This window comes from Carlito syrichta, unplaced genomic scaffold, assembly GCF_000164805.1.
Source record: "Carlito syrichta isolate Samal-C Ts95f unplaced genomic scaffold, Tarsius_syrichta-2.0.1 Scaffold287776, whole genome shotgun sequence".
Classification (NCBI taxonomy): Eukaryota; Metazoa; Chordata; class Mammalia; order Primates; family Tarsiidae; genus Carlito; species Carlito syrichta.
In genome coordinates this window covers 178,646-200,741 of record NW_007231872.1, presented here as the reverse complement: position 1 = coordinate 200,741, position 22,096 = coordinate 178,646, and the positions used below count along the sequence as shown (strand labels likewise).

The following is a 22,096-nucleotide window of genomic DNA, read 5'->3' as shown; positions in this document are numbered from 1 at the left end:
GATTTTTGCAGAATTTGGTTGGGTGGTCCTTCTATTTCTCATGGTATCGATTGTATTGGCTTGGTGATATACACACATATGGGTTTATATACATGGCTTCCCTCACACACCTGGCACATTGGTAGAGATGACTAGAAGGCTGGGCTTGGCAGGGATCATGGGCCAAAGACCCTATATGCAGCCTTACCAACATGAGGCCTCAGGGTAGTCAGACTTCTTACTTAGTAGCTGAAGTCTTCAAGAACAAGAAGTCTAGCATCTGAGGGGGAATCTACATGGCCTTGTATAGCCTAAACCCTGAATTCACAAAGTATCACTTCTGCTATACACTATTAGTTAAAACAATCATAAGCTCACAAATTTCAAGGGAAAGAGCATAGACCACCCCCCCACCACACACACACACACACACACACACACACACACACACACACACACACCACCTCTTGGGAAGAATTCCAAAGAATTTGTGGAAATGACTTTACATTTCCACAGTCTTCCCTCTGGTCAAAAATTATTTACATTCCTCTTTCATAAATAAATATTCCCTATTCTCAAGACCCCTTTCCCAATACCCTCCAAAGGTATTATTATTGAATTCAGGTCACAGTCCAGGATCTCATCATCTAAATCAAGTTCAGGTATGGGTGAGGCTCCATTCATGTTGTTCAGATACTCTTGATCTGAAAATCTGTGACCTGAAGAGAAAAATTATCTGTCCCACACATACCCAAAATGTAGAGTATGGAACAGGCATAGAACAACATAATAAATATTTCCATTAAATAAAGGAGAAAAGTAGGAAGTCACCAATCCACTGAAATTCCAAAATCTAACTGGTCATATGTTACCAGTTTGCAACTAGCCACCATCCTGCTTTCTGGGACTGATTTTCCTTGATTTTTGGCTCTTCCCTCTAGGATCTTTGATTTTGCCCTCCATGTCATTCTTGCATTTCTGCAATAACTATTCTGTTCTTGTAGATGAGTGGCCTACTCAGCCTGCTTCCAGCCTATATATGTTTGAGGGTCCAAAAGTCTCTTTTCATTTTGTATAGTCACTGTTCCTTTTAATGCAAGCTGATGTAATTGCTTCTAAAATTTTGTGGATTTTTTGTGTATAAATTTATAATCTATCCTATTAAATAAAAGCCAAGTCCATAAATATCTTCCAGATAAACCCTTTCCTACCTCAGGCTACCTATGAGCCTGCTGTGGGATAGTGCCATTAAGATACTTGGAAGGCTTATCGTTTAAGAGAGAGAGTGTCTGTACTCCAACCCCTTAAGAATCTTCCAAGGTCTTTTATCTGTTACTGAACTCTTTTTTCTTTTGTTTTCTTTTTTATTTCAGAGTTGTGGGGTTACAAGTGGGAATTTACTACATAAGTAGGCTGCACACAGGTGAAGTTTGGGCTTTTAGCTGGCCCTCTCTCCCTCCAATAGTGAACCAAGTACCCAGTGTGTAGCCACGTGCCCCCTTCCTTTCTCTCTCCCTCCCTTCCCTAGCATTGCCACTCCCACCCTTGTGCTCCTGTGACCAGTGATCAGGACCCACTTATGAGTGAGAATATGGGTATTCAGTTCTTTGTTTCTGTGATAGTTCACTTAGTATGATAGTCTCCTGCTGCATCCAAGTTGTGCAAAGTCCATGATTTTGTTGTTCTTTATGGCTACATAATATTCCATTGTGTATATACCACATTTTATTTATCCAGTCTACTGTTATGGGCATCTGGGTTGGTTCCATGTTTTTACTATGTGAATAATACTGTAATAAACATGTGTCTACAGGTGTCTTTTTGATAGGGTGATTTATGTTCCTCTAGGTATATTCCCAGGAGAGGGATTGCTGGATTGTATGGAAGCCCAATTTTTAGTTATTTGAGAAATTACTTTTTTTTTTTTTTGAGTTGGAGTCTCACTCTGTCACCCAGACTGGAGTGCAGTGGCCGCTCCCTGCCACTGCAACCTCGACCTGCTGGGCTCTGGTGATCCTTCCACCTCAGCCTTCCAAGTAGCCAGAATTACAGGCATGCGCCACCACGCCCGGCTGATTTTTTTTTTTTATTTATTATAAAGATGAGGTCTCGCTGCCCAGGCGGGTCTCGAACCCGCGGGCTCAGGCAGTCCACTCACCTCAGCCTCCCAAAGGCGCGGGATTATAGGCTGAGCCACTGAGCCTGACTGAGAAATTACTTTTTAAAACATTATCATGACCCACAGAATTGATTTTTTTGATCCCTAATGATCATAACCCATAGTTTGAGAAAAGTCCATTCTACAGGTTAAGATAGAATGCCTTCACTTTACCTATGATACAAATCACTTGGGAAAGTTAAAAATAGATATTCCTCAGAGACTGTAATTCAGTATAGGGAGGAGTCTCTGAATCTTCATTTTTATTACAACAAAGATTATTCTTAGTATGAGTCACTTGGGACTGGGAGTTGGTGTCAGTGCAGGGAAAATTGCCATCATCTTGGACTAAGCCCTCGCTCTGAGGTTTGGTCATCAGGACCGATGCCTTGTGTAGCTGAGTGCTGTGATTTGCTGAGGCATCACAATTTTTGCCGTTCAGAAATGGATAAGAGAAGACTAGCAATAAGTTCAAGGCTTTCCTGCAGTGATCTTGTCAATTAGAGATTTAACTGCATAAGTTAACACACTCAATGAAAGCTTTGACTTTGCTTTTTAGTTAAGTCATAAGAAAACCATTGTGACTTTTTTTTTTAAACTCTGATTTAGAGTTAAAAAAAATAAAAAGGGAACCTTGAATCTCATAAAACTGTAGGAAATTTATTAAATCACTTTTAATCAGAGGTGAAATGATATGATACATAAATGACTACAGCCCAAATAAAAAAGTATGATTTTATTTGATAGAGAAGATATTAAACATACTTTTTTACTTACTAAAAAGTAAATATATATAGACATCTAATAGTCTTTTCTTCTCTGCTTTGTTGAGATTTTGTCCAAACTTAAATGTTATTTTAGACTTGAGGTTCATCATCACATATTCTTTTTTCTTTTATTTGTTCAAAAATATTTGTTGTCTGCCATATACCAGGTATTAGTGGTATGTGCTGAATGTCACAAGTAAAGTCCTTGCCCTTGTAGAGCTTTTATTGTAGTGAGGATTCCAGTGGTGTTAAGTGCTATGGTGAAAAATAGAGCATGGTGTAAGGGATAGAGAATGAGGGTGGAAGGGAAGTGCTATTTTATACAGTCCTCTCCAATCAAGAGACATTTGAGCAAAAATCTGAAGGAAGCGAAGGAGTGAGCCAAGCAGCCATCTGGGACGAGTGTTCCAATAATAGAGACCTGAATTGGATGTGCTTGTAATGTTCGGAGAGCTGCCAGGAGGCCAGAGTGGCTGGAGCTGAGTTAGTGAGCCGAGGAGCAGGGGTGAGGCTGGAGCAGGAGCAGAGCAGGGTGGGTGGAGAGCAAACAAAGCACACAGGACCTCCATCATGCATATTCTAAGCCTTTTCTAATATGGCCTGAATGGCATATTTAATACTGAGTTTACCTTTAGAGTCATTTCATCATAACTACCATGGCTATAGTGACATTTAACACTTTGGCCCAGTAATTCTGATCTATTCTTTACTGAGATTGTTTTATGCAGATAGTGATTACATTGCCAAATTTGTATATGGCAGTGCTTCATTTCTCCCTTTTTGTGTGGGTTTGATGTTCTATATAAAGGAATATTCCAGATTGCTGAGGCTCCAATATTTTTGTAATTTCAGCTATTTTAGGTAAATCTTTTTAAAATGTATAACATACTTCCTTGCTTTGTAAAGAGCATATGAAATATAATCTAATCTCCTTTCTCAGTTTCCTTTGGTAGTTGCTAGTTTCAACCATCCTTGAAATGAAGGCGTTCCCCAAGATGCTCTCTTCTCTTCCTATCTCATGTTTTCCCTAAGTGGGAAGCCTCATCCAACTATAAGGTTTTCTATGTAAACCACCATATCTTATGCAAACAGAGACAGTTTTATTTCTTCCTTTCGGATCATTATGCATGGTTTTCCATGCCTTGTTTCCTGACCAGGACTCCTAGTTCAATGTTGAAGAGAACTGGTAAAAGGACCTCATTTACTTGTTCCCCACCTGGAGGAAAGTATTTTACCATTTTAAGTAACTATTAGCAATAGGTTAATGATATAAAGATATTAGCCCTAGGTTTTTCATAGAAGGCCTTTATCAAATTAAACAAGTTCTCTTGTATTGCTGATTTTCTGACACTTTAAAAAAATTTTAATGGTGTTGAGTTTCATCAAATAGCTTTTTATTGAAACAATCAGGGCCAGACACAGTGGCTCACACCTGTAATCCCAGCACTCTGGGAGGCTGATGCGGGAGGATTGCCTAAGCCCAGGAGTTCGAGACCAGCCTGGGTAACATAGTGAGACCTTGTTACTACAAAAAAAATAGAAAAATTAGCCTGAGGTGGTAGCATGCACCTATAGTCCCAGCTCCTCAAAAAACTGAGGTGGAAGGATTGCCTGAGCCCAGGAGTCTGTGGTTAGCCATGATTGGGCTACTGCACTCCAGCCCAGGTGACAGAGTGAGTCCTGGACTCAAAAAAAAGAAAGAAAGAAAGAAGAAAAAGAAATAATCATATGGGTCTACTCTTCTACTTTTTTGAGACCTTATTACATCATGGATTTTAAACCTTTTTCCCTCTAAGCATTGTAATTTTGATATGTTGTACTTTTATCTTCATTCAGTTTGATATATTTTCTAATTATTCTTTTGTTATTTCTTTTTTGAGTCATGGATTATTTTGAAATGTGTTTCTGAAATTTCCAGTTATTTTGGGGTTATATTACTGATTTTAAATTTAATTCCATTTTTAGAGAATATACTTTATATGATTCCAGTCCTTTTAAATGTGTTGATTCTTTTTTTTTTTTTTTTGTAAAAGATGTGGGGTACAATTCAGGGATAGGTATACAAATGTTCATTATGTAGGTACCCTTGTAGATGAGGTATACCCCTCCTCCCCTGGCGGTTTCCCACTACTACCAATCCCTTATAGTATTATGATCATTGTCTCAGGTCCTCTTATGAGTGAGAACATATTAGTACTCTTTTTTTTTCCTGTGATGGATCACTGAGTATGATAGACTCGAAATCCATCCAAGTTGCTGCAAAGTCCATATGTTTGTTCTTCTTTATGATTGCATAATATTCCATTGTGTATATGTACCACTTTTTTAAAATCTAGTCCAGCTTCAATGGGCAGCATGGTTGGTTCCACGTTTTTGCTATTGTGAATAGAACTGCAACAAACGTGCACGTGCAGGTATCTTTTGGGTGTAATGACTTGAGTTCCTTCGGGTATATTCCCAGTAGGAGGATTACTGGGTCATATGGAAAGTCAATTTCTAGTTCTTTCAGAAATCGTCACACTGTCTTTCAAAGAGGTTGCACTAGTTTGCATTCCCACCAGTAGTGCAGAAATGTTCCTTTTTCTCTGCATCCCCACTAGCATCTGTTGTTGTTTTATAAACGATAGCCATTCTTACTGGGGTTAGGTGGTATCTCAATGTGGTTTTGATTTGCATTTCTCTGATGATTAGTGAGGCTGAGCACTTTTTCATGTGTCTGTTGGCTACCTGTATATCTTCTTTTGAGAAGTGTCTATTCATGTCTTTTGCCCTCTTTGTAGTGGGCTGTTTGTTTTTTTTTTTTTCCTTTTAGTGCATTTGAGTTTCTTACAGATTCTAGATATTAGGCCTTTGTCAGATATACAGTGGCAAATATTTTTTCCCATTCTGTGGCTGTCTCCCCACTCTCTTGATGGCTTCTTTTGCTTTGCAGAAGCTTGTCAGTTTGATGAGGTCCCACTTGTCTGTTTTATCTCTTATGGCATGGGCACTTGGGGTTTTAATCAGGAATTGGTTGCCAGTTCCAATTTCCATAAGTGTGTCTCCTGCATTTTCTAAGATTGTTACAGTTTGAGGTTTTACATTTGGGTCTTTGATCCATTTAGAGTTAATTTTTGTGTATGGTGATAGGTAGGAATCCTGTTTCAATCTTCTGCATGTGATCAGCCAGTTTTCCCGGCACCATTTACTGACTACGTTCTCCTCTCCCCAGTGGTTGTTATTGAAGGCTTTGTCAAAGATGAGTTGGTTGAAAAATTGAGGCTTTGCTTCCAGAATCTCTATCCTGTTCCACTGGTTTGTATGCCTGTTCTTTTACCAATACCAGTCTGTTTTTATTATTGTAACCTTATAGTAAAGTCTGGAAGTGTGATACCTCCTGCTTTGCTTCTTTTGCTAAGGATTGTTTTGACTATTTGTTGTCATTTATGTTTCCATATGAATTTCTGTATTGTCATTTCCAGGTCTGAGAAGAATGATGTTGGTAATTTAATGCATATTGCATTGAATCTGTAGATTTCCTCGAGTAGGATGGACATCTTAACAATGTTGATTCTTCCTATCCATGAGCATGGAATATTTTTCCATTTGTTTGTGTCTTCTTAGATTTCTTCGAGCAGTGTTTTGTAGTTCTCATTGTAAACGTTTTCCACTTCTCTTGTTAGGAAGATGCTGAGGTATTTCATTTTTGTGCGTGTGGCTATTGTGAATGAGATTGTGCTTTTTTATTTGGTTCTCCACTTCCTTGTTGTTGGTGTATAAGAATGCAACTATCTTTTGCACATTTATTTTGTACCCCAAGACTTTGCCAAAGTTCTTTATCAGTGCAAGCAGGTTTTTGTCAGATTCTCCTGGATTTTTGAGTTATAGGATCATATATATCATCAGCAAAGAAGGATAACTTAACTTCCTCTTTTCCTATTTGGATACCCCTCATTACCTTCTCTTGTCTAATTGCTCTAGCTAGGACTTCCAACACAATGCTGAACAAGAGGGGTGAGAGTGGGCAGCCTTGTCTTGTTCCAGATTTCAGTGAAATGTTTTCAGTTTCTGTCCAATTAGCAATATCTAGCTATAGGTTTATCCTACATGGCGCTTACTATTCTGAGGTGTGTTCTTTCTATACCTAGATATTTGTAAATTTTTATCGAGAAGGAATGCTGAATTTTATCAAAAGCTTTTTCTGCATCTAATGATGTAATAATGTGGTTTTTGTTTTTATATCTGTTGACTTTTTAAATTGCATTTATGGTTTTGTGGATGTTGAACCAGCCCTGCATCCTGGGGATGAAACCTGCTTGGTCATGGTGGATGATTTTTGAGATGTATTTTTGGATCCAATTTGCTAGAATCTTGTTGAGGATTTTGCATCTATATTCATACGGAATATTGGCCTGTAGTTCTCTTTTTTTGTTAGATCTTTACCCGGTTTGGGTATCAGTGTGATATTAGCTTTGTAAAATGATTTGGGGAGAATTCCGTCTTTCTCAATTGCCTACAATACTTTCAATAGGATTGGTGTCAGCTCTTCCTTGTATGTTTTGTAGAATTCTGCTGGAAAACCATCTGGTCCAGGGGTTTTTTATGCAGGTCGTTTTCTTATGACATAGTTGATTTTCTGGGTTGCTATTGGTCTATTTAGGGTGTCTTTATTTCTTCTTGTTTCAACCTGGGGAGGTTGTGTGATGTCAGAAAGTCCTCCATTTCATTTAGGTTATCAAGATTTTTTCCATACAGTTGTACATAGTAATCTCTGATAATCTTTTGTATTTCTTTGGGGTCAGTTGTGATTGATCTTTTGCATTTCTGATTGTGTTTATTTGGGCTTTTTCTTGGTCATTCTAACTAAGGGTCCTTCCATCTTGTTAATTCTTGCAGAGAACCAGCTTTTTGTTTTGTTGATGTTTTCTGTGACATTTTTGTCTTCTGTGTCCTGTATTTGGGCTCTTATTTTGGTGATCTGGATTCTCCTGTTAAAGTTAGGGTTTTGGTGGTCTTCTCTTTTTGGCTCCCGTAGGTGATTTGTTTGGCTTCAACTTGTGATTTTCCATTTTCTTGATGTGTGTTTGTACAGATATAAATCCCCCTCTTAGAAGACCACAGGTAATTTCAAGTGTAACAAAGAGAAAACACATGAAAAATGAGACCTTAGAGCCCAAACAATGGAAGTCACCAATGACTGGCCTCAGAATACTACAGGGATTAGGGAATGGATGGAAAGAGTGAATAATACTTAAGAAAGACAAGATGAAACACAGAAAGAACTTGTAACAGATTTTGACCATAAAAAATTTCATCCAGGAAATAAATAACAAGATGACAAACTTGGAAAGCAGAATTAGTCTAACTGAAGAAAGAATTTCAGAACTTGAAGACCAGAGCATGGAATTAACCCAATCTGTAAAAAATGTAGAAAGAAGACTCAGAAAGAAAGAACAAAGCCTACAAGAGATGTATGATTATATCACAAGGCCAAACCTATACTTGATTGGTATCCCAGAAGAAGAAAGGGAAATGGAGAACACCTTGGAGCAAGTATTCCAGGAGATTATCCAAGAAAACTTTCCCCATCTCACCAGAGATGTGACCAGCCAAACACAAGAGATACAGGGAACCCCCACAAGATATCAAATGAGAAGACCAACCCCTAGACACTTAGTAATTCACCTACACAAAATAGGCCCAAAAGAAAAAATTCTAAAGGCAGCAAGAGAGAGGTCAGACTACTTACCAGAGAAAACTTATCAGAATAGCAGCAGACCTATCAGCAAAAACACTACAAGCAAGAGGGAACTGGAGTCCAATATTCAAAGTCCTCAAAGATAAACAAGAATTTCCAACCCAGCCAAGCTCAGCTTCATCAATGATGGAGAACTAAAATCCTCCCCAGACAGCCAATTCCTAAGATTATGCAGCTTCCAGACCAGCTCTACAGGAGACACTTGAAAAGGTATTAAGCACAAAAGAAAGAAAAAAAGAATGACCACACACTTCCCAAGAGAACAGCAGAGCACGGAATCAACAGAGAATACATTGTGACAACAAACTTGAAAACACACACACATCAATCCCAAAGCTAAAAGAAAACAAATGTGCTGATTCTTGTTTACGGTCTGTATTTTGTATGTATGTATGTTTGTATATACTTAGGTCCTGTTTTATGACCTAGCATATGGTCTGTCTTGGTGAATAAACCATTTATAACCTGCAGTTGTTAGGTATAAAGTTATGTAAATACCAGTTAAGTCACAGTAATGATAATGTGTTCAAATCTTCTGTATCTTTGCTGATATATTATGTAGTTGTTCGGTCAGTTGCTGAGACAGAGGAGTTAAAATCTTCTACTGTGGGTGTGCCTACTCGTTTCTCTTTAATTCTGTCCATTTGTGCCTCCTCAGTCTTGAAGCTTTGTTATTAGATCTGTGTTAGCTCTATTACGTATATATTTAACATTGTTATGTCTTCATGATGAACTGACCCTTTTATCATTATGAAATATCCTTCTAAGCTTGGTTAATACTTATCATTTTGCATTCTATTTTATCTAATATTAATTTATCTACTTCAGCCCTTTTTTATGCTAAATGTTTTCATGGTGTATCTTCTATACATTTACTTTCACTCTTTTGTGTCTTTATTTTTAAAGTGCATCTCTTAGAGACAGTATATAGTTGGGTCTTGCCTTTTTGTTTAATTCTGATAATCTCTATTCTTAAATTGGAGTGGTTAGCTATTATACAATATAATTAATAAGGTTGTATTTAGGTGTGTAGTTTTATTACTTGTTTTTCATTTATCTCCTCAGGTTTTTTTGTATTTTCCTGTTTCCTTCCTTTTCTGTTTTCTTTTCGGTGATTTGAATTTTTTTTTTTAAGAATAATTTATTTATTCGATTTTCATCTGTACCTCTCCCCATGACTTTTTTAGTGTTTCCTCTGAGAATTACCATGTATATTTTTAACTTTTCACAGCCTTGTTAAATATGATGTAAAGTAGAAAAACCTTGCAATTACAGAAGTGCATTTACATCAACATGAACTAAAACCCCTTAAAGCAGTATGTGATTTTTCTTTTAAAAATCATATGCATTTAATAAGTGATAAGAAAAAAATTTCTATTACCCATATTTGTACAATTACATGTTCTGTGTATTCATTCCTGAAGATTTAAATTTCTTTGTATTATCATTTTTCTTTAATTTTCCTTTATTATTTCTTAAACTGTAAGTCTGGAGGAAATGAGCTCCCCTAATTTTCTTTTGCCAGAAATGTCTTGATTTCACTTTCATTTTTGAAGGATAATTTTACTAGAAATAGAATTATGGGTTAGAAAGTAGTTTTCTTTTCAGTGCTTTATGCCCTGCCATTTTCTGGCCATCTTCCTGGTGAGGAGTCGTTAGTCATTGAAATTGTTTCCCTTGTATGTAATCTGTCTTATTTATCTGTTTGTTTATTTATTTATTTTTGGCTAGTTTTAAGATTTTCTGTTTGTCTTTGGTTTTTAGTGATTTGATTATGATGTGTTTAGGCATAGTTCCCTTCAGAATTATCCTGTTGGGGATTTGCTGATCTTCTTGAATCTGTAAATTCATGTTTTTCATTGTTTGGGGCCTTTTTTTTTCCCCAAATAGTTTTTCTGCCCTATTCTTTCTCTTCTTATGAGACTCTAATGACCAATATATAAGACCTTCTGCAGTTGTTTTGTAGACTCAATTATTTTCCAGTCTTTTTTTTCCAGTTCTCCAGATGGACTTCTGTTGATTCCATTTTTTTTATTATTTATTTTACATATGTGAGATACATTTCAGGGTTAGGTATACAAATGTTCATTATGCAGGACCCTTGCTGATGAGGTGTGCCCAAAACACTCCCCTACCAGTTTCCCACTACTGCCAATCCCTTTCTTATATTATTATTACCTTAGTTGTTTAAGGTCCACTTATGAGAACATGTGATACTCAGTTCTTTGTTTCTGTGATAGGTCACTCAGTATTATAGACTCTAAGTTCATCCAGGTTGCTGCGAAGTTCATAATTTTATCCTTCCCTATGGCTGCATAAGATTCCATTATGTATATGTACCACTTTTTTTTTTTTATCCAGTCCTCTTTCAATGGGCAGCATGGTTGGTTCCATGTTTTTGCTATTGTGAACAATGCTGCAGTAAACATGCATGTGCAGGTATCTTTTTCATAGATTGATTCGAGTTCCAGGAGTGGAATTGTGGAGTCATATGGGAGGTTAATTTTTAGATCTTTTAGGAATTGCCACACTGTTTTCCACAGAGGCTGTACTAGTTTACTCTCCCTCCAACAGTGTAGAAGTATTCCCTTTTCCCTGCATCCTCTCCAGAATCTGTTGTTTTTTGAGTTATTGATGATGACCATTCTGACTGGAGTTAGGTAGTATCTCAGAGTGGTTTTAATTTGCATTTGTTTCATGAGTAATGAGGCTGAGCATTTTTTCATGTATCTGTTGGCTGCTCGTATGTCTTCTTTGGAGAAGTGTCTATTCATATCTGTTGCCCACTTTATAATGGGACTGTTTTTTTTCTTTTGGTATGTTTGAGTTCCTTGTAGATCCTAGATGTTAGGCCTTTGTCAGATATACAGTTGGTAAATATTTTTTCCCAGACTGTGGGCTGTCTCCCTGCTCTCTCAGTTGTTTCTTTGGCTTTGCAGAAGCTTGTCAGTTTGATGAGATCCCACTTGTCTATCTTATCTCTTAAGGCATGGGCACTTGGGGTTTTGGTCAGGAATTGATTGCCAGTTCCAATTTCTGTAAGGGTGTCTCCTGCATTTTCTAAGGTTCTTATAGTTTGAGTTTTACATTTAGGCCTCTGATTCATTTAGAGTTGATTTTTGTGTATGATGATAGGTAAGGGTCTTGTTTTAATCTTCTACATGTGGTCAGCCAGTTTTCCCAGCACCATTTACTAAATAGGTTCTCCTCTCTCCAGTGGTTGATGGTGGAGGCTTTGTTGAAGATGAGTTGGTTGAGAAGATTCTATCTTAAGGTTCATTGGCTCTTTTTTCTGTCATCTCAATTCTTCTACTAAGCCTATCCACTCCATTTTTAAATTTTCAGTGGTATAATTTTTTTTGTTTAAAAGTGCTACTTGGGTTTTTTTTTAATCACATTTTACTTACTCTGCAGAGGCTTTCTTTTATTTTATTTATATGAACATATTTTTTTTTACCTCACTAAAGTTCTTGCCTGATTATTCTAGGGTCTGGGTCATCTCAGGCATTGGCATCTGTTGATTATCTTTTCCCTTGAGGATTTTTGCATATGTAGTAATTTTAAATATTTTAAGTATATCTTGAATATTGTGAATGTTGTATTGTGTAGACCCAGTTTTTAAAAAATATTTTTTCTAAAATTGTTGATAATTTTACACTATCAGGAAATGAACTTGATTAGACTTAGACCATCACTGTCATACCTGCAGTTGGCCACACCTCAGATGTCAGTACACCTCTTTAAGCCTTAATTGCAAGCCACATTTAGTTTGTTCTGCACATTTGTAGTTGATGATTTAGCAAGAGACTAGTGTTAATTTTAAACAGAAAATGAGGCATTCTTTTCCAGCTTTTTCCTTTCCAAGGATCACTTCTCATTCTCCAGCAACCCTACCCTACTACTACTACTACTACTACTACTACTACTACTACTACTGTGGCCTTGTCATTGTCCTCTTTAATCTGACTTATCCAGTCTCCTACCCTATATGGTATTTTTCTAAATTTAAATCCTTAGCCACATTTTTCATTACTTTTTCATTTTTCATCACTGGTTTCTGCGGGGGGCCAGCCCCTGCAAGTCTTGGAAGATGTGATGGCGTTGGTGAATCTGTAGGGACAGATATTAAAAGAAAGAAAGATGGAGGGATAGATATAAAGAGGAAGAAAGAGAAAGAAAGAAAGTGGACAACTGTTCAGTGAAATGAGCAGAAGCCGTTTATTGAAAGTTACAGCAGGTGTTTATCTCCAAATTTTACACAATCTCACAAGTCTTTCACGTGAACACAAAGCCAGGTGCAGGAGGGGCGTCCCCCACCCACCAGATGTTTTCTTAGGTATGAGGAGGGACAAACCCCAAGATTGTCTTATTGTTCCCTTTGCCAGTTAATGCTCTTCAAAGGCAGTGCAACAATCCTTACTAGCATAATGATGTTCTGATAATCAATAACTTCTAAAGCTCACACACACACAATACCCATGATGACTAACTTAAACTTTATTACCTTTCTATTCTATGCTAATACTACTTACACAATGCTACAGAAGCTCTTAGTTATAGCTTAAGCCAATTCCTAAAGAATGTGGCCCAGTCCAAAGATCACGCTGGGCTCTACAGGATGTGGCCCAGTCCAAGGTTCATGGTGGGCCACCTTTTGGAACAATAGACTACAATCTCTTAACAAAATGGCTTTTCTAAAGTCCTATATATCTATCCTAATTTCTATGAAAGTTTCTAATTCCTAATCCTAATATATAAAGCTGATCATCAGCAATAAACCTTCTAAAAATAAATCCCAAATATAAACTGTAAATGTACTAAGGCCAAAACCACAATAGTAGAAAATGGAGACAATGAAATTTCTAAAGTTAACTGTATTCTTATTAAACCTCAAAATATCATGATTGATCATGCTTGAACTAACATAATTCCCTGATGTTAGCATGACCCATTCTACAATACTTTCTATGAATAAAATAAATTCAATTTCTACAATAGGTAGAAAAACCCTACACTAACTGTAGCTAAAGCCAGCCTAAAAGAATGCAGCCCAGTCCAAAGTACATGCTGGTCCCTCAGGAATGTGGCCCAGCCCAAGGTTTGTGCTGGGCCATTTCTAGTAACTCTAGATAACCATCTAAAGCTGAAAACAGCTCTCCATAGGTATATACTAATTCTACAAATATACTTTTAAATCTTATAAAGAAGCTTGTACCGTATAAAAGGTTCCCAAATGTGACCTGAATTTGAATTATATCTAATACCTAAGCCAAAACCGCAGTTTTATGGGAAACGGGAACAATGAGTTTCTAGAGGGAGCCATGCCTGTCACAGTCACAGAGCCTTCAGCTTAGATCAGCAGAGTTCCTTTAGGTTACTTGCACTACATGGTAAAAGGAGGAGGAAAATGGGGTCAACGGCTCTCGAACACATCCTACTGGTCTCGGGGTCCACGGCCTTCCCTGATCCCTAATGCTCAGTGGGCCTCCATGGCCGGCTCCCAACAGGTTTCCTAGAATCTTTAGGATAAATTCCCAACTCCTTAGCAGCCCACACACTTGCTGCCTGTCTCTTCCACATAGGTAGGCACTTATACTCTCTATATGTGCTGAATACTTTACAGTTTCCCACGTGCATTAACTCCTGTGTCTTTAAGCAGATATGCTCCCAGCTCCAGCCATCTTCACTTGGCTTTTACCTGTTTGTTCTTTGAAATTCAGTTCAAGCAAAATCTTTTGTTTGCCATATCCTCTCAGTATAAGTTGGAGGTCCCTTCCATGAGCCCGCAGCTCTATAGTAGATATATCACTAAATGATGAGCATCCCAAATCTAGAAATCTGAACTCTAAACTATACCAAAATCTAAAACTTTGTGAGCACCAGCATGATATGGAAAGGATATACTCATTTTTCAGATTTGGGGTATGAGATGTGGGTTACTAAACCTGTATAATGCAGATATTCCCAAATCTGAAAAAATCCGAAGTCCAGAACGCTTCTGATGCCAAGCATTTCAGATAATGGACACTCAGCCAGTACAACTTTTTATCTATCATCACTAGACTGTGAGCTCCTGTATGGAAGGCAAACTGTCTACACACACACACACACACATGCACACTCACACTCAATCCTGTATATAGTATGTTTATTTTTACCAGAGATTAAGGTTAAGAATTTAACGAATACGGGTCTTATTTAGCCTTTCCTCATTGGTTTTGATCATTTGTGTGAGCCAAAACTCTCTGTCTTCATCATATGTGTCTTTGAAGCATATATATTTACATTTTTTATTTTGAGTATTTTGAGGCTTTATTTTCACACTAAAAACCCTTGACTAAGGAAGGACTTGGATCTTACGTAAAGGAACCAATGATTGCACCTCACCATAGAACAGTTTCTCGGCCTTGGCACTTTTAACATTTGGGGCTGGGTAATGCAGGGACTATCCTGTGTGCCATTGGATGTTTAGCAGCATCTCTGTCCTCTATCCATTAGATGCTAGTAGCAAACTTTTCCCTCCTTCACCAACTGTGACAATCAAAAATGTCTCTAAACGTTGCCAAATGCTCCTCAGGGAGCAAATTTGCCGTGGTTGAGAATCACTGTAGGACTTTTTTCTTTTTTTCCTTTTGAATCTTTTTTTTTTTAATTTTTTATTTTGAAGGTAGGGAGTACAATTCAGGGTTAGGTATATAAATGTTCAGTATGCAGGTACCCTTGTTGATGAGGTGTGCACCCCCACCACCTGGCAGTTTCCAACTGCTGCCAATCTTTCTTATAGTATTATGATAATGGCTCAAGGTCCACTTGTGAGTGAGAACATGTGGTAGTCAGTTTTTTGTTTTTGTGATAGAGCACTCAGAATTATAGACTCCATCCAAGTTGCTGTGAAATTCATAATTTTGTTCTTCTTTGTGGCTGTACAATATTCTATCATGTGTATGTACAACATTGTTTTTATCCAGTCCTCTTTTGATGGATAGCATGGTTGGTTTCATGTTTTTGCTATTGTGAATAATGCTGCAATTAACATAAATGTGCAGGTATCTTTTTCATAGAATGATTTGAGTCCCTCCGGGTATATTCCCAGTAGGGGGATTGTGGCGTCACATGGAAGGCTGATTTTCGAATCTTTTAGGAATCGCCAAACTGTTTTCCACAGAGGCTTACTAGTTTACACTCCTACCAACAGTGTAGAAGTATTCCCTTTTCCCTGCATCCTCTCCAGCCTCTGTTGTTTTTTTGAGTTATTGATGATGGCTATCCTGACTCAGTGTGGTTTTAATTTGCATTTCTTTGATGGCTAGAATTTTCAACAGAAACCTAACTCATGAAATGCCCAACTGTCCTGCCCTGTAAGAATTATCAGTGGCTGGACACGGTGGCTCATGCCTATAATCCCAGCACTTTGGAAGGCCAAGGTGAGAGGATTGCCTGAGCTCACGGATCTGAGACTATCTTGGTCAACTTGGCGATCTCTATAATAAATCAAAAAATTAGCCGGGTGTGGTGGCACATGCCTGTAGTTCCAGCTACTTGGAAGGCTGAGGCGGAAGGATCACCTGAGGCCAGCAGGTTGAGGTAGCGGTGGCCATGAGTGTGCCACTGCACTCTATCTTGGGCAACAGAGTGAGACTCCAACTCAAAAAAAAAAATTATCAGTATATTTATTATATTCACTCTGGTTAAAAATATATGATGAGGCCAGGCACCATAGTTCACACCTATAATCCCAGCAGTTTAGGAAGCTGAGACAGGAGGAGTGCTTGAACCAAGAGTTTGAGACCAGCCTGGGCAACATAGTGAGACTTCATCTCTACAAAAAAATTTAAAAATTAGCCAGACCTGGTGGTGCACACCTGTAGTACTAGCTCCTCAGGAGGTTGAGGTGACAGGATCGCCTGAGCCCAGGAAGTCGAGGCTATGGTGAGTTGTGATCATACCACTGCACTCCAGCCTAGGTGACAAGAATGAGACCTGACTCCAAAAAAAAAAAAAAAAATGATGTTTCAGTTTTTAAAGAGTTACTGTTGGTCTTGCCTCACTCTTTTGAGAAACTTAAATGTGTTCACTTGACCTTTACTTTATAAGTGAAACTATCCCTCTCCTCTCACAGACGCCTTCTTTTCTCCATGGCTCCTTTAACCACTTAACCTCGAGAGGTGTGGGGATGTTGAAATCTTTTAGTGTCATATTCTTCATATGCTAAACTTTAAAATCATTAGTGACGGTGGTTAGGGAGAGGATCAGACTTCTGTTGAGTTAACTAAGTATAGTTTGCATTTGATATAATATGAAAACTGTCAACCACAGAGTTTCTCACATCTCAGATTTCTTTGTGTTGGCTTTCTTTAATTTTACCTTTCCTTCCTCCCTCTTTTCAGGTGATCCACGCTCTTATGGGAAATGCTGTGCAGCCCTTACTGACTTCTGTGGGAGATGCTATCGAGGCCATCATTATCACCATGCATCAAGAAGATTTTTCTGGGTAATAAACTTCTAACCACATTTTTTCTGACTTTTACTGCCTTCCTTTTTTATTTCCACCTCTACCCTTATTCCCTAAGCCCCCTACGTCCTAGGGCCTGTTCCTTTTGTGATGGCGCCCAGCCATCTCCTGCTTTATCTATTGTGGGCACTATTATTAACACATTGAAATTCCTCAGTTCTTGTTTTCATCATTTCTCTCTGAAATGTAGGATGTACTGAAACATAGGATGAGTCTGGGGTCTCAGCTCAGCACTTGAGGACTTTGGTAGTTTGTACTGTCTTCCCTTTCCAATCTTGTCTTTTTCCTTACTTCTCACAGATAGCTCTCTCCTTCAGCCTCTGTGTTGCTCTTTGGCATAGGCGTGATATTTCTTGTATATAATGTCCTTCCTCTGCCACCATACAATTCCAAATGCTGCTCTGGCTTCAAGGGCAAACTCCTGGCCAAGCCCCTCCAGGGTTGATTTTTCTTCCTCAGGGTTTCTGTGGCAATCTGATCATATCACACCTAGTCACAAACACTGGGGTCTTATTCCATAGCTGTTTCATAAGAGTAAAATGGCTTTGTATTCGAAAATGATGGAGAAGTGCAAATCATTATTTGCACATACTTGGAGTGACTTTAAAAAAAACTTTTTTTAAACTGTAACCACACTCTAAATCTAAACATTCAAATATTAATATTTAGATATTTATTTTATATTCCTGGATTTATGGTTGGCATTTTTGAACTGTCCTGTTCCTCTTTATATTCACATTGTTTAAAAGAATAATTATTTTGTGAAATACACAACCACTAGTTTAGCTATTTGTAGAAAAATGCTGATTATTTCATTGTCCTCTAATTTTTAAAATTATTTATAATTATATTTACATAGTATATTTTGAATTGTCAAAATGTCAGTCTCTATTTTAAAAATAGAGAAAATGGTATAAAACATAGAAGCATAAAGTGAATTCTACCCAATAAATGCTATATTTAGAGCTCAGTAGGAAACAGGAGTATACAATTGCTGATTACCAATATTTGGAAGGAAATAGATTTGTTCAAAATGACCTGAAATGTCCCAATTAGACCAATCATAAATGCCTCTGAAAAGGGAGCCAAAATGAGGTAATCTTTGAAGGCTTACTCTATAATACTAGGGATCATATACTTTAGTATTTTAATTGGTAAACTGTAATTAGTGCTTGCAGATAACATATTAGACATAATCGCTGAAAGTTTGCTTCCCAAAATAGGTGTGTTTTAACTGGTTTGCTTAAATACTAGTGAGTCAAATTCGTTCTTTAACTGATAGAGTGCCATAAGTATGAAGCATTATTTTAAGGTCCATAGCATTGTCCTTATTTTTTTCTTCCTCAGAGGGCTTTTGGTGACTCTATTTCAACTCAAAGTCATTTGAGATTCCAGTGAAAATTATTCTCCATATGTGGCAGCATAGGACTATAGAGCATTTTTGCTTTTATTTAAAGTTTTGCTTGAGTAATTTTCCCACTTTCTAGAACCCTATTATTAATAATTCTGTCATGCCATTTCATATATACATATGGCTTATATGAAATACAAGGTGAATTTAGATTAAACAATTCAAGAAGAAGGAATCACTATATATTAGGGCCAGCCCCGAGGTCTAACAATTAGAAAAATAATAGTAAGCACCTGTCCTTTCAAGCCATCCACACCTATTCTTAGGTAAAAGGAATAAATCAAGTTACTTTCTACACCAACCTTCTATATAGTGTGATTACAGAATCCCCTATTATCATCAACATGGTTTCTTGGTACTTGAAATTTATTTAAAAGGACCAGTGTGTTTTTTTCCAAATGAGATAAAGCTTATAATGTCAATGACTGATTGCCTTAACACATTGATTAAGATTCTTCATTTGATGTAAAATGACTCATGTCTGATTACAGTTTTGCATGGGGCAGTGAAAGCAGAACCCTCAATTGTTGGAGTGATGGATGAGCCCCTCTGTGGAGCAGGGGAGAGTTGCACAAATGTGGCTTAAAGTTGAACACCTACTGCTTCTCAATTGTGCATATGTTTAGTCCTTCTCTCTTAAACTTCTGCAAAAGGCTATCATTATACAGACCCTAAAGTTTTGCACAATTCCCTATTGTACTTTACAGTTGAAAGCCTTTACAGTTGAAAGGCTTTTGTTTAACTGGGAAAACTGAGCCTTAGCAGCTGCCAGAAAATTTGTATTCAGGTAAATTTAAATCAAGTTTTTAATACACAATGAGATTGGATTTTATATATGTATATAATCTAATAGGTCATTTTATTACATTTTTATTTTGCTTTACTTATTTTACTTATATTTTACTTATTTTAGTGATATTGACACATACTCATGCAACTGGTATTTGTATATTATTTTCTACTCCCCAAGGAAATCATTTCAACTAACCAGATAAAATTCTAGGTATGATTCACCAGAGTGGTACCAAGATAACACTGTGCTTTTGGCAAAGCATAAGAAGATATGAAATGCCAGCTACATTCTTCCTACAAGAGATTTTCCTCATCATTAGGAGAACATAGACTAAAAGTGGAGGAATGGAACAAGATATTCCATTCAAAGTAAAACCAAAAGAGAGCAGGGATAGTTATACTTTTATATCAGATAAAATAAATTTTAAGTCAAAAACTGCAAAACAGGCCAAAGGTCATTATATAATGAAGTCACCTTATCAAGAGGCTATAACAGTTGTAAATATATATGTATTCATCAATGGAACACATAAATATATAAAACAAATAATAAAGATCTAAAAGGACAGATAGATTGCAATATAGTAGAAGACTATATTACCCTACTTTCAACAATGGACAGGTCATCCAGACAGAAAGCTAATAAGGAAACATTGCACTTGAACTATATTCTGAACCAAATGTACCTAACAGGCATATACAGAACATTCTATCCAGCAGCAAGAGAATAAATGTCTCCTCAAGTGCACATGAAACTTACTTCAGGATACATCATATGTTAAGGCCACTAAACAGGTCTGAACAAATATAAGAGAATTTAAATCATATCAAGTACCTTTTCTGATCACAGTGGTGTGAAACTAGATGTCAGTAGTGGAGAAATCTTGGAAAAGTCACAAATACGTGGAAATTAAACCACATGCTTGTGAACAATCAGTGGGTCAAAGGAGAAATCAAAAGGGAAATAAAAAAATATATGGAACAAATGAAAGTGTAAAACACAACATACCAAAACCTATGAGATGTAGCAAAAGATGGAAATTTATGGCAATAAATGCTTAAATCAAAAAAAGAGGAGACATCTCAAATAAACAACCTAATTTATACCCCAAGGAACTACAAAAAAAGAACAAACAAACCCAAAGGTAGCAGAAGGAAAAAAATGACAAAGATCAGAACATAAATAAATGAAATAGAGACCAAAAAAAGGAAAAATAGAAAAAATTCACAAAACCAAGAATTTTTTTTAAAAAAGACAAAATCAACAAATCCTTAGCTAGACTAAGAAAGATAGAAGACTCAAATAAAATCAGAAATGAAGGAAGAGACTTTACAACTGATACCACAAAAATACTATGAATCATAGAGATTACTATGAACAATTTTAAGGCCACTAATTCAGTAACCTAACCAAAAAAAAAAGGATGAATTTCTAGACACATATCAATAGTGAACTAAAAAGAAATAGAAAATCTGGACAAACTAATGACTAATAAGGAGATTGAATCAGTAATAAAATGTTTCTCATCAAAGAATAGCCCAAGATCTGATGGCTTCATGGGTGAATTCTACTAAAGATTTAAAGAACTAATTAATGCTAATCCTTCTTGTACTCTTCCAGAAAATCAAAGAAGAGGGAATACTTCTGAAGTCTTTTTAAAAGGCCAGTATCACTCTGGTATCAAAGCCAAATAAGGACATTACAAGAAAAGAAAATGACAGGACAATATTCTTGATGAACATAGATGCAAAAGTCCTTAACAAATGTACTAGCAAACCTATCAACAGCACATTAAAAGGATCAGTCACTAGCTGGGCTCAGTGGCTCAGCCTGTAATCCCACGCTTTGAGAGGCCGAGGTGAGTGAATTGCCTGACCCCACGGGTTCGAGACCTGCCCAGGCAACTTGGCGAGACCTCATCTCTACAATAAATCAAAAATTAGCTGGGTGTGGTAGCGCGTACCTGTAGTTCTGTCTACTTGGAAGGCTGAGGCCGAAGGATCACCGGACCCCAGCAGGTTGAGGCTACAGTGGCTGGGAGCATGCTATTGCACTCCAGTCTGAGCAACAGAGTGAGACTCCAACTCAAAAAAAAAAAGGATCAGTCACCACAATCAGGTGGGATTTATCCTTGAGATGTAAGAATGGGTCAACATATACAAATCTATAAATATGACACATTATATTAACAGAATGAAGGACAAAAACTGTATGAACATTTTATTAGATGCAGAAAAAGCATTTGACAAAATTTGACACTTTCATAAGAAAAATTCTCAACCATTTGTGTATGGAAGACATGTACCTCAACACCATAAAGACCATTTATAACAAGGCCACAGCTACCATTATACTCAGTGGTGAAGAGTTGAAAGTTTTTCCTTTAAGATCAGGAGCAAGACTAGGATGCCCATGGATACCACTTCTATTCAATATTTTACTGGAATTTCTTGCCAGAACAAGTAATCAAGTAAAGAAAAAGGCATCCAAATAGGAAATGAAGTTGTGAGATTATCACTGTTTGCTGACAGCATGATCTTATATAGAAAACCCTGAAGACTACTAAAAAACTGTTATAAGTAATAAATACATCAAAGTACAGGATACAGAATTAACAGTTATACATTAACAATGAACTGTCTGAAAAAGAAAACTATGTATAACAGCTACAGAAAATATAAAATACTTAAGAATAAATTTAACCAACAAGGTGAAAGATCTATACACTGAAAACTATAA

The 22,096-nt window shown here is 37.0% G+C and overlaps 1 protein-coding gene across 1 annotated transcript in view; it reads left to right on the top strand.

Moving 5' to 3' along the window:
- LOC103255047 (conserved oligomeric Golgi complex subunit 5) overlaps positions 1–22,096 on the top strand; it is a 116,023-nt gene that overhangs the window by 62,964 nt on the left and 30,963 nt on the right. Inside the window, exon 7 of the mRNA XM_008053018.2 lies at positions 17,029–17,132. Coding sequence (XP_008051209.1) covers positions 17,029–17,132 — 104 coding nt within the window. The remainder of the gene's footprint in view (positions 1–17,028; positions 17,133–22,096) is intronic.